Raw genomic sequence first — 15,589 nt, forward strand, 5'->3', positions numbered from 1 at the left:
GTCCCAGGTTGGGAAGAAACAGACAGAACCCACTCTGTTGTGTGCAGAAACGCATGTCTCCCTTTACACAACTAAGCAACAAATTAGATGGGAAACATTTTACTGTGTATAATTCATTAATGAGGGCTCCTTCAGCAGTGTAATGCTGTGATGGGGGGATAATTAATTGGCCCTGGTGGGTGTCCTAGACTTCTAATAAGAAATGTAAATTTTCGCTTCCTGTTGTAAAATGCTTTCAAACATTTTCCTTGGCATGCCCAAATGTTTCGCTGTGGAGGAGAATCTCAATGGATATCCCTCATCTTTTTGATATGTTCACTGAGCATCTACTAAGTGACCTGGTGAAACTTCTGACATGACAATGTCATATCACTAGTATTTTATGTTATACATCCACTATTTAAATGATACATCTGATACACACTTGTGGTTGACTTTTATATTTCTAATGCTCAAGTATATTTTCACTTTCATGATATTTTAAAATAACTTTTATGCCATGCCAGTGAACTGAAGTTGTTTTAAACAGGGCCAATGGAAATAAGTCTGACTTCATGATTTGAATGTGTGTATTGTTGTATTCGGCTGAGACAACTCTCTATTTTACATTTGTCAAATAAATAAATGTATTCATATTTGGCTCTGGTTTGACAGATCATCTAATGAACAGTACAAACCCAAGTTCCACTTTTGACAGGCAGGTGAAGGTGCTGTGCTGTAAAAGTCCATTCATGACAGCTCATTTCTGAGCCTTAATGAAACGTTTTAGCAATGTCTACATTCAGAAATCAGAGCATCAGCCCATTTACCATTTTGGTAAAACTTTCTATAAAGCCTGTATTCATAATGCACTTTGATAGAGTAGTAATGCAGTAAAAGCAGAGCTATATAGACGCACGTAAAGACTTATAATTCTGCATACAAATCATAATCACTTTTAATATACAGCAACATAGTGCTTCATAATTGCTGGCATTATGCATATGGCCTTCATAGAAAGTGCTTCCATAAATGCACCACTTCACCACAATTCTTTTATTTTATAATAATGCCATGTGTTTTGGCCAGATATTGCCCCTTAATTAGAAGCCTAAAGCAGTAAAGTTAAGTTTAAAATCAAGATTTGATCTGTGATTTATGACATCAATATCTCCCTGGGAGGCTTTTGTAAATTGGCTTTGTGTACTGGGGAGTGTTGGTGCAATGTTAGTTTCCAGGTAACTGTTACTAAGGGTATTAATTGTTGCTCTTCAGTAGAAAACTACATGAAAACGATGCAGTTTTTATTTTATTTATAAAAGTGAGTGTAAAAATGGGTCCGTAACAATAACTTCAAAGTGAACATTCTGAAAATTCTAATTTTGGTGTTGAAAGATGTTATGACATTAAACTGGTAATATCTTGGCCTTGCTGGCAGTCCACTTGCTGCATACTTGCACGACACAGAAAAGCCAAGCAGAAATTGGTTGAATAATATATCTCCAATATTTGAAATACTTGAGTATTAATGCAGTTTTTGCACTATTCCATTGGTTCCATTGTACCTGACAAGCAAAATCAAGCACACTTCAAGTATTTCAAACGATAGATATGTTGGCTGTTCGTCGGGTCTGAATCCAAGGTCATAACACTAAAAAGGACCATCTCTATATTAGGGAGAAATATAGATAGACCACGATGCATTTCTGCCCACAGACAGAGTAGGATTTTTATACTTTCTGTATTATATCATAACCATTTAATAGAAGATTTGAAATTAAGATAAACAAATATATATATTTTTGTGGAGAATCACTTCTCAAGGCTCAAGAAGACGTTTATATTCTCACTCTCAACAGGTTCTCGCCACACCATTTATCTCATCCGCTAATGCCTCGCCCTCCCTTTGTGGAACTTGTTAAGCAATAAGAGTGTTTGAAGACATTCATTCATCTCCACTCTATGCCGTTGCTGTCATGGCAACCTGGGTAGGACTGAAAACAGACTGCAGTCTGTCTGAGCTGTGTATGCAGTGGCTAGACTTCAGCAAAGCAGAGAAGGCTGTGTGTGGGGCATCTGGCAGTGCTGTGCTGGAGGTAGATTACAGTAAGTTGACAGTACTTGGCAGTTGACAGTGGTTCTACTAGCTAACAGAAGTTGTAGGAAACAGACTAAAAACAGACTGCATCTCTCCAAGCGAGCTCCATATGCAGTAGATAGAGAAGGCCACAGGGCAGGGGTAACAGTGTAGGACAATTCTTAGGTTGACTGGAGGTAGACTGGGACCAATAGTGCAAGTACTGCAGCCATGCAACACCTGTTGTACCAGCCACTGCTTCTCAATGGAAACAAATACCTGCAGCAGAAGTGGGACAAGGCCTCCTATGAAATGCATCTGAGAAAGGTAAGCGAAAGCTGCTTTGATGCTAAAATCAAAGGCTATCAACAATGTTGGAGATATCCTTAACATATTGTCTATTAATTTAACATTGTTATTAGCTGTTGTTTTTCAAAGTATTGTCATATTCCTGAGTCATCAATTGTCCTTTTTTGTGCTTCCAACAAAACAAGCTGAGTAAAAATGTCCAGTGTTGTTGACCTTTACTGTCGTTTTTTTGTCAAGGTCAAATCAGCGAAACCCACCATCGACACAACTGCACCTAAAACCTATAGTCACCTTGCCCTCAAAATGAAGAAACAAAAGGTGATAAAGGATATCTAAGTCGTGTCATTTCACCATGTATCCAGCAAAGAGTCCTTTTTCTGAACTTTTGAGCTGGCAAATGTGTCTTTTGAGAAAGCTTACCAATGTGTCTGTCACAGGCTTTCCTTGAACATTCTGAGTTGCATATTGCAACCTTAGCAGTTGTTACCTTGTATTTTTGTTATTGCTGTTTTGGTTGGCTTTACTTGTTTTTGTCTTTCTTAATATTTCCTCAATAAGTTTCAGGAGCAAAGCATGTCCAAAATTCAGAGGGAAAACAATATGCTGCTTGAGAAAATATCTCACATCATGAGGACTACTGGTCGCATCGACAACAGGAACGACTATGAAGACAAAAGGTATAGTGTTTACCTCCAGTCTCTTCAGGGGTGTGGCTTTAAATCCCACTGCTGACACCAATATTAATTGGTAACAGATAAACAGTGGTGGAAAAGATAACCAATTGTCATACTTGAGAAAAGTAAAGATGCCGTAATAGAAAATTACTGTAAAAGTGAAAGTCACCCAGTAAAATACTACTTGAGTAAAAATCTAAAGATATTTGGTTTTAAATATACTTAAGTATCGGAAGTAAAAGTATAAATAATTTCAAATTCCTTATGTTAAAGGAAAACTCCACCCAAAAATGATTTTGGTATTTGTTTCATTAGTTTATTGTTGACATAGTCAAAAAAAGTTTTGCTAGTCAAAATGCATCATACGGGGATGATATCTGTATTTTGAAAGTAACATATTTAGGAAATATGTCAACAATGGACTAATGAAATGAAACAAATACCAAAATATTGTTTTGGGGTGGAATTGTCCTTTAAGCAACCCAGATGGCACCATTTTCTTTTTTTTATGTATGGAAAGCTAGGGGTACCCTCCAATAACCCAACATCATTCATAAACGAAGCATGTGTGTTTTCAGTGTGTCCGAGAATCAGAGGCAGTAGGGATGACTAGGGATGTTCTCTTGATAAGTGTGTGAATTGGTGATAAGTGCATTTTTCTGTCCTGCTAAGCATTCAAAATGTAATGAGTACATGTGGGTGTCAGGCAAAATGTATGGAGTAAAAAGTACATTATTTTCTTTGGGAATGTAGTCAAGTAAAAGTTGTCAGGTGTGGACCCACTCAGCTTGCACAGGGCAAGCACATTAAATGTGCCACAATGGTCTAGACCTTTTGGTAGAGGCAGTAGTATGCTTAAATTCAGGGAGGCTTCACCAGGTCCCGAAAATGTCCATGTTCATAAACTTAGCATCCTACTGTACCTCAACTCAATCGCCTACACACAATAGAAAACTTTTTTTCCCTTGGAATGGTAGTCTCTGCAGAGAGATGCAACAGCAGGAGTTGCTCCGTATCACCAAAGATAACCAGTTGATCCTTCTTCGTCTGACCCAGTGCCAGCCTCACTACAGCATTAAGGACTGGCATGAGGACTGGCTCAAGACAATCAAGCTCATGGAGAGCATTGCACGATATCCACGAAGAGTTAGTGACTAAAAGGTGAGTTCTGTGCATCACATACAGGCGATTGGCAGATCTTACTCAAAACATAACACATTATTGAAATGTATATTAAAGCCCCAGTGCAGTCAAAAATGTGATGTTCCTATGTTTTATATGTAGTTCCACACTATGAGATTGGAATAATACTGTACAATTGTGAAATTATGATAATGCCCTTTTAGTGTAAGAGCTGTTTGAAAAGACTGCCTGAAATTTTTGCCTGTTTTGGTGGGATGGAGTTTTTGCAGGCCTGGTGGCACCACCAGGTGATCAATTTGTAAATAGATCAATAAGAAAGAGTTCCAAACCTCTCTGCCAATAACAGATAGTTTTTAGTTTTACCCATCCGCACTCAGACTACGCCCAGACAGTCCTAGCAAAAAATCTTGCTTTAGAAATTGCATTTTGCTCAGAAGCTATTTATGTTTATTTTTGAGAGAACGAAATATTGAAAAATATAATATTGTTACCCATAAATTATTTGATATTCAGATAAAAACGACTGCATTGGACATTTTTAAAATATGCATATAATTTGATGCCAATCCTATAGGGACAAGGCCAGGCCAGTAATGAAGAGCAGCAACACTGAGACTGAAGAAAAGGACAGTCTTCGTGCGGAACAGAGCTCACACAGCAGCATCACTCACAATGGTAAAAGGGGAGTGTGAGGAAGAACCTGATCAACAGGAAGAGGAGGCGGGCCTGTAGGAAACACCTGAGTCATCTGACACACCAAACAAAGGTCCTACATCTGAAAGTCCCCCAATACCTGAACCCCCTCACACACCTGACACACTAAGCACATCTAACAGACCTGACTCCCCAGTCAAAGAATAGGTGTAAGCACAAGGACATTAAGTAAAGTAATTTGTCTATTTGGTAGATTATTTACATTTGCAATGTATCCAGATGTTCTTTGAAAATATATTACTGGCTTGTAGTATTAAAGGAATTTATAACTTGTCTTGGGATCAGATGCCTTTGCCACCTTTATGCGAAATCAATGCATAATGTATGTTAGCTACACAATAAATAGTTGTCAAAACAAAGGTGCAATCAGAGGAAAGCGTCAGTGATTATATCATAAGACGGTTCGTTGCCTGTGAACGAGCTGGGCTAGAACAAAATTGACCTTTTTTTAAAGACATTAGCAGCCTTCCATAACTTCACATGGAGATTAAATTAGGCTACCACATGTGCACAACTAAAACCACAGTATTTGTTCATCTTTTGGTTTAGGTTTTTATGGTCAAGTCAAATGCAGCCTATTATCACCAGGTAGAATACAAAACATATGTTTCATCGACACCAATGTACAGCTGTATAACAACTTTAATTGTAAACGGTATTAATATGTCAAACTAACTACTGTTTTAATATCAACACCAATGTATAACAACCTGAAATTGGTTAAGACATTGTCAAAGGGGAACATTTTGGAAATTTGTCAAAGTACCAAAAGCTGTCTCACAGTAAGCACCTCTCTGTGTCATGAGGTTATGCAGCCCCTTGATGATTCTGACAGCTTTTTGGGCACATTCTAACCAAAGTTCTGTGAATAATTTAACATCTTTGTACAGTACCATTCAAAAGTTTGGACACACTTACTAATTCAAGAGTTTTTCTTTATTTTCTACATTGTAGAATAATAGTTAAGACAAACTATGGAATAACACATATGGAATCATGTAGTTAACAAATCAAAATATATTTTAGATTCTTCAAAGTAGCCACCCTTTGCCTTGTTGACAGCTTTGCACACTTGGCATTCTTTCAACCAACTTCACCTGGAATGCTGAGCACTTGTTGGCTACTTTTCCATAACTTTGCAGGCCAACTCATTCCAAACTATCTCAATTGGGTTGTGGTCGGGTGATTGTGGAGGCCAGGTCATTTGATGCAGTACTCCATCACTCTCCTTCTTGGTCAAATAGCCATTACACAGCCTGGAGGTGTGTTGGGTCAATGTCCTGTTGAAAAACAAATGATAGTGGGACTAAGTGCAAACCAGATGGGATGGCGTTATCGCTGCAGAATGCTGTGGCAGCCATGCTGGTTAAGTGTACCTTGAATTCTAAATAAATCACTGACAGTCACCAGCAAAACATCATCACACCTTCTCCTCCATGCTTTACAGTGGGACCCACAAACGCAGAGTCTCACTAAGACACGGCAGTTAGAACCAAAAACTGTAAATTTGATCAAAGGACAGATTTCCACTGGTCTAATGTCAATTGCTAGTGTTTCTTCACCCAAACAAGTCTCTTCTTCTTATTGGTGTCCTTTGGTAGTGGTTTATTTGCAGCAGTTCGACCATGAAGGTCTGATTCATGCAGTCTCCTCTGAACAGTTGATGTTGAGATGTCTGTGAAGCATTTATTTGGGCTGCAATCTGAGGTGCAGTTAACTCTAATGAACTTATCCTCTGCAGCAGAGGTAAGTCTGGCTGATTATTTCCTGTGGCAGTGTCACGTTCTGACCTTTTATTTCCTTTGTTTTGTCATTATTTAGTATGGTCAGGGCGTGAGTTGGGGTGGGCAGTCTGTTTGTTTTTCTATGATTTGGGTATTTCTATGTTTTGGCCTAGTATGGTTCTCAATCAGAGGCAGGTGTCATTAGTTGTCTCTGATTGAGAATCATACTTAGGTAGCCTGGGTTTCACTGTGTGTTTGTGGGTGATTGTTCCTGTCTCTGTGTTTGCACCAGATAGGACTGTTTTGGGTTTTCACGGTTTTTGTATTCAGTTGTTCATGTTGTTATTCATGTGTACATTTACGTATTAAAAGAACCATGGACACTTACCACGCCGCATATTGGTCCTCTGGTCCTTTTCGCCTCTCCTCTTCGGGAAGAGGAGGAGGAAATCCCTTACAGGCGGTCCTCATGAGAGCCAGTTTCAACATAGTGCTTGATGGTTTTTGCACTTGCCCCTGAAGAAACTTTCAAAGTTCTTCACATTTTCCAAATTGACAGACCTTCATGTCTTAGAGTAATGATGGACTGTCATTTCTCTTTGCTTATTTGAGCTGTTCTTGCCTTGGTGGACTTGGTATTTTACCAAATAGGGCTATCTTCTTTATACCACCCCAACCTCGTCACAACACAACTGATTGGCTCAAATGGATTAAGATGGAAAGAAATTCCACAAATTAACTTTTAACATGGCACACCTGTTAATTGAAATGCATTTAAGGTGACTACTTCATGAAGCTGGTTGAGAGAATGCCAAGAGTGTTTAAAGCTGTCATCAAGTCAAAGGGTGACTACTTTGAAGAATCTCATCTTAAATATATTTTGATTTGTTAAACACTTCTTTGGTTACTACATGATTCCATGTGTTCTTTCATAGTTTTGATGTCTTCACTATTCTACAATGTAGAAAATAGTAAAAAATAAAGTAAAACCCTTGAATGAGTAGGTGTGTACAAACTTTTGACTGGTAGTGTGTATCTGACACACCTGGCTCATTTGGTTGAGTATCCTACATCACTATGAACATTTTAAGATATTTAAGATCCTATTGAGGTGTTTGGCTGCCATATTAGAAAAATGCTTCTGTGGGGTTAATACATGAATTATGTGACGGCCCTGTATCTACAAATCTTTTTAAAACCCTGTTCTAGCTGTGTGTGTAAAATGTGGTGCCTCTATCACAAGTTACAATCCAAAAACATAGCTGCCCCACTACATGGAATTCTATGGCTAAGCTTCCAAAATTGTAATGTCAATGACACTATGTTTTTTATTTATTTTTACAATAGTTGTAGCTGGTGCTTTCAAAGTTGGTATATTATACATATATATCATTTTTAAGTCAATTTCATGACCTTTTAGAACCACTAGTCAATTGTTGTTTGAATGTTTCAGGGTTTCCTTTAAGCAATTTATACAGGTAATTCTGATATGTACCCTAGAGATTAAAGTTCAGGTTCAGTTGACCTGAACATTCCAAAAATGTGTCTGATAGCATTCCAATGATATATGATAAGTAAGGAATCACATGTTGTATAATGACAATGCTTTTCATTAAAGAAAGTGATAACAGAGAAAGCTGCCATTGCTGCACTCCGATCACACATTTTCCAAAGCTAGGGACATAAAAAAAAAAAATCACTATGAGAGACCGTTGGCACAAGTGAGCCTGACCAACTCCCCTGGCACATAGACTATAGCCTACAGCACGTGACTCAAATTTCGATGTTCAGATAGCAACTCCCTGTTTCACTCTGTTGGACTGAACATACTGTAGCCCATCACTTCAACAAGTACAAGAAAGGTGGTACAGTCAAACGCAACATCTAATATAGTGACACTGTTAATTGATTACATAAAAATATTTTAATTATGAGACTTTTTTTTATTTCAAATATGTTTTATGGTGAAGAATTTGAATCAAGCATAGTTAGACAAAGTGATGCAAGCTTGTTTTATCAGAAAATAAACAGGATGAATAAACAAAATAAGTACATCAAAAACAGGATGTAGAGAAAAAAAAGTGTGGTCTTAATCAAATGATCCATAGCCTATACTATAGGCCTAGGCTATATGAAGAGCATGCTCGGAGAAGCACATTGTAAGTTATTTTCTAAGAAAATGTATTTCCTTCCAAAGTTTTTGCGCTGCTGGGATGGTGTATATAACACTAGGCTACACTGCATTAAAAGTCAAAGTTGTGTGGCTTTTGTTAAAGAAAATGCCTAAAATCATAGGCCTACTCCTTGTTAGCTTAAGATTTAGAAAAAAATGTAACGGACCTGATTTATATATAAAGTGATCTATAACGACCATTTAATTCGCAATGCTTTATGCTAGAAACAACCTGTAAAATGCTTTTTTTTTTCTCGGACCAAAAATAAGATGATAAGATTCATGCAGTGCTTATATTATAATGGAGATATTTCCTCACCTACTCTTGTCTGTGGTGGTCTGCAAATCCACAACCTCTGGCTACTTGCCGTGTAACGCTTATAAAAAGACAAACAGTTTCTAAAACTGCATATCTAAGGCTATGGTCTGCCCTAGGAGTGTGGATAAGCAGTAGGCATGTTCTCTGCTATCCACTTGATGTTTTAATCATTTTTCAAGCGGGCCAAACATTTTGCATTTCAGAGAGGTCAGATTTTCTCCAGGTATCCTTTATCATAAATAGCGTACAGTCCCTTAATTGGAGATATGTTGCACTATAATTGGATCACTCCAATATATTGGTATCAATCCGCAGCGGAGGGATACATCCGAGGTGAGGATTTACTCCCGCGATACGCATTCTCTTCATTTTCTCAGCGGACATCTGTATAGTTTGAGGTACAAACTTTCCGAAGTTCGCTTGGTAAGTGTAATATCTTGCGTGGAAGTATACTCACTGGCTGTTTGCAGCCTGGAGCTGCTGGCCACATGGCCAGCCCCTCTTGTGTGCTCCACTCGCTGTGCGTGATTGAGCTGTATCGTCCGCCCGTGGTTTGTCGTGCTTGTGTTACGTTACACAACGACTCAGTGTGCACCCATTAATATATTGGTGGCTCTTGCTGCCACAAACTGTATTTACCTTACACAACTTGCCGACTGGCTTATTCTGTGTGTGTTGTGAATTGCTTTAATTACCCTGCAGTTTTTTTTCTTGTTCTTTCCCCTGCAGAATGTAAGAGTATCATGGTGGGCTTCCACTACATTGAGACATTTAAATTTGGAGTTCCTTAGCGGAGTTACTCCATCATATGGTGCTGTTTTATGGATATGGTTATTAAACCGGCTAGGTAATATTGCAGTTGGCGTAAAACATCCATTACCTGGATGCTGTTTTTTCTGCTTATTTTTCCCACACGGGTCTACCCCGTTTTCTTGCAGAGGTACTGGGTAATTTTTCCCTCACCGGGTTCCTATTCCTCCAAGCGGGTCATGGCATAAGCTCTCCCAGGGTGTCGGAACCCTGCTCCGTGGGCTTGCTGGCTTGGCTGAGCTTATGGCTTCCCTTTGTGACAAGTGTGATGGTATCCCCCTGGAGATCCGCATACCTCATGTATGCATGAGCCACGCAGAGAGGGTGGTGGAGCACCCTACTGGATGCTTGTTTTGTGTGATGTTCTCAGAAAGCCTGCGCCTGGTGTGATTGGAGGCCATGTGCGAGTGGGTCGGCCAGGCTCGGGGCTCAGGCTGGGGACGAGCTCCCTCCCTCAGGAGTGGTGCGCCAGCGAGCTCTTAGTCCCTCTGCTGGGCCCAGTACCCCTCCCAGGAAGTGTGGCCGGAGCCACCACAGGCAAAGCCCATCTGCTGCCAGTCCTGGACGGGGGTAGGAGTCAGCCTCTGGGACCATCTTGGACGGAGGGCACAAGCCGTGCGTCAGGAGGTTGACAGCCTGCATGGCGGCGACAGCTGTTCCCTGTTAACCAGTGATAGGCTGTTCCTGGGGGACGATGCTGGCACTGTTCACCACAGTGAGCGGGGCTACCAGGCTGACAGGCCATCAGAAGCCGGTAGTGGAGTTTCATCGCCCCCAGCGGGTCGAGAGGATATGAGGGGCCTACTCACTCAAGTAGTCACTGCACTGGATATCAAACTGGTGGACAGTGATGATCAAACAGTCAAACTGGTGGACAGTGATGACTCCATCTGTCCCCATCTCTGCTGAGTTCTGCGAGGCCTTGCAGGAGAGCTGGGCCTCTGCCAGGGGGGCGCTTCCGACTCACTTCAAATACTGGACCATGGAGTGTTGTTGCGGGCACAGAGTCACTCGGCCTCTGGGAGTAACCAACCATGAACACCATGATGGCTGCCATGGTCCTCCTGGACCGGGAGATTATAGGGCGGAACCTGTGACTGAGGCCTACCTGCAGACTCTGTTGCCCTGGCTGCAGGAGGGCACTGATGGGCTCCTCCGGGAAGCGATAGAGGTGTCTTGCCTGCTTTCCCTGCTCCAGAGGGATGTGGCCCGCTCCAACGGACGCGCCATGGCACAGGTGGTTACCTCCTCTCCAGGGCACATTTGCCACTCTCCCCATCACCCCAGGGCTGATGTTTGGCCCAGGTGTTAATGACATTCTGGAGCAGACCGATAAGGTTCGTAGGGACCGGGAGACTCTCCTGAGGGCCTCCTCAGGCCCTGGGTTCAAGGCAGATGGACCGTCGCCACCCACCTGTGTTGAGGGTCGACAGCGGGGAGGGGCACAGCGTGCGGGGAGCAACAACTTGTCAACCATCACCACCATAGGAACATGCTTGGGAGACCCAGGCGTCGGGGTGCCAGAGGAGAGGAGGGCCTTCGAAGGGAAGAGAGGCGGGCCATCGATTCGCTTTCGAAGGGAGGGCTTACGAATCCACGGTTCTTCCCTTTGGTCTCTCCTTGGCACTCCGCTCTTTCACAAAGTACATGGATGCTGTCCTGGCACCTCACGTCCCAAGGATTGTTGATCCTCAATTACCTGGATGATTGGCTGATTTGTGCCCTGACCAGGACCCAGATCCTGTCAGGCAGAGACATGCTCCTGACCTACATCGGCGGGCTGGGCATTACTGTAAATGACAAGAACAGTCATCTGGTGCCCACCCAGAGGGTGGACTTCATTGGCATGGAACTGGACTGAGTCCTCATGAGAGCACGCCTGCCCACCAGAAGGGTTCAGGCGATCTTATCTTGCCTCCACCACTTTCGGCAGGGGCAGGTGGTATCGGCCCTAACCTGCCAACGCCTGTTGGTCTTGCTGACGGCAGCTTCATTGTTGATTCTCCTGAGCCTGCTCCATCTCCGGCCTCTTCAACTGTGGTTCAACTCCCACCAGCTGCACCCGAAGCGCCATCGTCACCGCCAGCTGCGGGTGACCGCACAGTGCCTCAGGGCATTGTTGAGGTGGCGCTGTCACTCCTTTCTCTCAGGTGGGGTGGAGATGCTGAGGATGTGCTACCAGGAGCTGGTCAGCACAGACGCCTCCCAGATCAGCAGGGGGCGGTGTAACCAAGGGCAGGTCGGCTACCCACTTGGAGCGGCAGGCACATCGATACACTAGAGCTCTGAGCTGTACTGTTGGGCCTGCATCTGAATGGAAGACATGTCCTGGTGAGAACGGACAACACCACAGTGGTCGATTACATCAACCATCAGGGTGGACTGAGTTCCCACCGCCTCCATCTTATGGCACGGGTGCTCCTTCTCTGGGCTCAGCGACGTCTAGCCTCTCTACTCGCAGCACATGCACCTGGCATCCTGAATGTGGCAGCAGATATGCTCTTGAGGGAGGGCCACCACCTTGGGACTGGAGCCTACATCCCCAGGTGTTGCAGCACCTGTGGAACAAGTTCGGGAGGGTGCAGGTGGACCTGTTTGCCTCCCTGGACAATGCACACTGCCCCCTGTGGTACTCCATGTCGAAGCCACCAGGGCCTCTGATCTGCTCTGGATCACGATTGGCCAGTGCTGGAGCTTTATGCATTAACCCCCTTTTCCCCGGATCCAGGCTGTGCTGGACAGGACCAGGATGGCAGAGCATCATCTGCTTCTGGTGGCCCCATACTGGCTCCGACAACCCTGGTTCAGCCTTCCCCTGTCCCTGTTGTCTGGGACACCTTGGCAACTTTCCCTGACACCGGACCTGCTGTCTCTGGCCGGGGGAACTCTGTGGCATCCGAGACCACACCGCCTCGGTCTGTGGGCTTTGCCACTGAACAGCACCAATGGTCCATGTTAGGTCTACAGGAGGGTGTAATGAACACCATGCATTAGCGCAAAGGCACCGGCAACAACCGCGGCATAGCAGTTGCGCTGGCTGTTGTTCTGCTCTTGGTGTACTGGTATTGAGGTTGCGCCTGAGTCATCTGGGGTGCAGTATGTCCTGCAATACCTGCAGTCTCGCTTGGATGAGGGTTTGACAGCTTCTACAACTGAGAGGGTATTTGGCTGCTTTATCTGCCTGCCATATGGGGTGGATGGACAGGCCAGTGCCATCCCTTGGTCTCGAGGTTTATGAAGGGGGTTCATCGCCTGCATCCAGCTAGGACCCGCTCAATGGCGAGCTGGGATCTGGATGTGGTCTTGGTAGCTTTGGCAAAACCGCCTTTTGAACCGTTGGAGTCTGCATCCCTGAAACACATCTCTATAAAGGTGGCTTTCTTGGTAGCAATTACTTCCATGAAGAGGGTGGGTGAGCTCTATGCTCTTTCGCTAAGTTCTGAGTGCTACCGGATGGACCCCGGGAGGAGGAGTAGATCTCTCTGCCCCAACCCTTCATTCCTCCCCAAGGTTATGTCAGATAGGCATGTGAACATCCCTTTTATCCTGCCTGCTTACGACCCCCCGGCAGTGGCGGGGGAGTCTGGGCCTCCCTCCGGCATGCTGTTCCCTGTGAGGGCACTGGCTGCCAATGTGGAGTGGACATGGTCAGTGAGAACAACAGACCAGCTCTTTGTCTGCTATGGTGAGAGAGTCCTGGGGGCTGGACTATCAAAGCAGAGGCTCTCTAACTGGATCGTGGACATGATTACAACAGTATACTGCCTGGCTGGGATCTGTGATGGCACATTCAACACGAGGTGTGGCTGCGTCCTGGGCTCTACTGAGAGGAGTGCCCCTCACTGATATCTGTGCTGTGGCCAGCTGGGCTTCCTCTTGCACCTTTGCTAGGTACTATCGGGTAAATGTGGCACCTCCCTTTGCTGTTGGTTCAGTGGTCCTGGGCGTCGCCTCCCCTTCCGGGGACTGTGCCGGAATCCCCCCTTTAACATTGACGGTCCCGCGCTGGGACCCTCTTGCACCGACTAAATCTGGTAGGGTATACCAATATATTGGAGTGATCCAATATAGTGAAACAAAACGAAGGTTACGTATGTAACCACGGTTATGTGAGCTATATGGATCACTCCAATCCTCTACGGTGCTAGAGGCGCCTTGAAAAATACGTAGAGAACGTGTGTCACGGCCATGGGGTCTATGTATAGGGGCGGACCCCAGCCGAGACACAGGTGTACACAGGAGTAAATCTGTAAATCCTCACCTCGGATGTATCCCTCCGCCGCGGAGGGATACCAATATATATTGGAGTGATCCATATAGCTCACAAAACTGTGGTTACACACGTAACCTTGGTTGTTTAGCAACAAATCTGACGCATGCCCAACTATGGGGCAAATCAGAAGGGGTTGGCTTAGATTGTTGATAACATGTAAACTATATTTTGTCTCCAATGTTTGTTGAAAACATAAATAAAGTTGCACAATGAGCACTTGTTGCTCAAATACATTGTTACATTTGTTGGTTAGCTAGCTAGAAATTGAGCTATATTAGCATAGACATGACATCAGTCAAAACACCCCAAAACAAGACATGGTATCAAGATCAAACTTGCTGAAATGAGCCACATATGATTCAACGCTAGTTTCTTGTTGTTGTTGCTAACTATCTGGCCACACAAAAGTGACACAGTAATCAAACATTGTAAATATATAACGTACTAAATAAAGTACAAGAAGCATGCAGATAAAAGAAAACAGATTAAATTAAAATACTACTTTTTTATAGCCTGTAGAGACATTGTTTGCCCATGTGCAAAGTGAGTGCAGTAGCAGCATTGGAATATATGAAAGTATGTACACATTAGTAGTGCAGTAAGGTGACATAACTATTGGTCTGGTAGACATAAGTCATTTCAGAGTGCAGAACATTAATAAATTGTAAGTGTGTGGTAGGGTACAGTAGTCAGCCCAGGGTTCAGCTTTTGGAACAGTCTTGTGACTTGAAGTTAAGGGCTGGCTTTCACAATCGGAGACCCCTTTCAGGTAACGGGTGATCTAAATCTGACCAACTCATACAGTGCCTTGCGAAAGTATTCGGCCCCCTTGAACTTTGCGACCTTTTGCCACATTTCAGGCTTCAAACCTAAAGATATAAAACTGTATTTTTTTGTGAAGAATCAACAACAAGTGGGACACAATCATGAAGTGGAACGACATATATTGGATATTTCAAACTTTTTTAACAAATCAAAAACTGAAAAATTGGGCGTGCAAAATTATTCAGCCCCTTTACTTTCAGTGCAGCAAACTCTCTCCAGAAGTTCAGTGAGGATCTCAATGATCCAATGTTGACCTAAATGACTAATGATGATAAATACAATCCACCTGTGTGTAATCAAGTCTCTGTATAAATGCACCGGCACTGTGATAGTCTCAGAGGTCCGTTAAAAGCGCAGAGAGCATCATGAAGAACAAGGAACACACCAGGCAGGTCCGAGATACTGTTGTGAAGAAGTTTAAAGCCGGATTTGGATACAAAAAGATTTCCCAAGCTTTAAACATCCCAAGGAGCACTGTGCAAGCGATAATATTGAAATGGAAGGAGTATCAGACCACTGCAAATCTACCAAGACCTGGCCGTCCCTCTAAACTTTCCAATACAAGGAGA

The 15,589-nt window shown here is 43.4% G+C and overlaps 1 protein-coding gene across 3 annotated transcripts; it reads left to right on the forward strand.

Moving 5' to 3' along the window:
- Nucleotides 1–1,997: 1,997 nt before the first annotated feature.
- On the forward strand, nucleotides 1,998–5,177 carry LOC112245424 (uncharacterized protein CFAP97D2). 3 transcript variants are annotated; one of them, XM_024413527.1, is made up of 5 exons: nucleotides 1,998–2,383; nucleotides 2,603–2,683; nucleotides 2,924–3,042; nucleotides 4,096–4,200; nucleotides 4,757–5,177. In XM_024413527.1, exons 1-5 carry the CDS (start codon nucleotides 2,288–2,290, stop codon nucleotides 4,872–4,874), a joined length of 519 nt encoding a protein of 172 aa, XP_024269295.1. In that variant the 5' UTR covers nucleotides 1,998–2,287; the 3' UTR covers nucleotides 4,875–5,177. The 3 variants fall into 3 exon arrangements, with proteins under 3 accessions (XP_024269295.1, XP_024269302.1, XP_024269313.1); XM_024413534.1 differs by having other exon boundaries at nucleotides 2,930–3,042; XM_024413545.1 differs by having other exon boundaries at nucleotides 4,017–4,200; nucleotides 4,757–4,843.
- The last annotated feature ends 10,412 nt before the right edge of the window (nucleotides 5,178–15,589 follow it).

This window comes from Oncorhynchus tshawytscha, linkage group LG03, assembly GCF_018296145.1.
Source record: "Oncorhynchus tshawytscha isolate Ot180627B linkage group LG03, Otsh_v2.0, whole genome shotgun sequence".
NCBI lineage: Eukaryota > Metazoa > Chordata > Actinopteri > Salmoniformes > Salmonidae > Oncorhynchus > Oncorhynchus tshawytscha.

Excerpts from the sequence above, each read along its gene's own strand:
- LOC112245424 (XM_024413527.1), top strand. The coding sequence starts at position 2,288 with ATGCAACACCTGTTGTACCAGCCACTGCTTCTCAATGGAAACAAATAC. Across the intron at positions 2,684-2,923 it reads TCAAAATGAAGAAACAAAAG|TTTCAGGAGCAAAGCATGTC; the intron begins GTGATAAAGGAT and ends TTCCTCAATAAG. Across the intron at positions 4,201-4,756 it reads GAAGAGTTAGTGACTAAAAG|GGACAAGGCCAGGCCAGTAA; the intron begins GTGAGTTCTGTG and ends CCAATCCTATAG.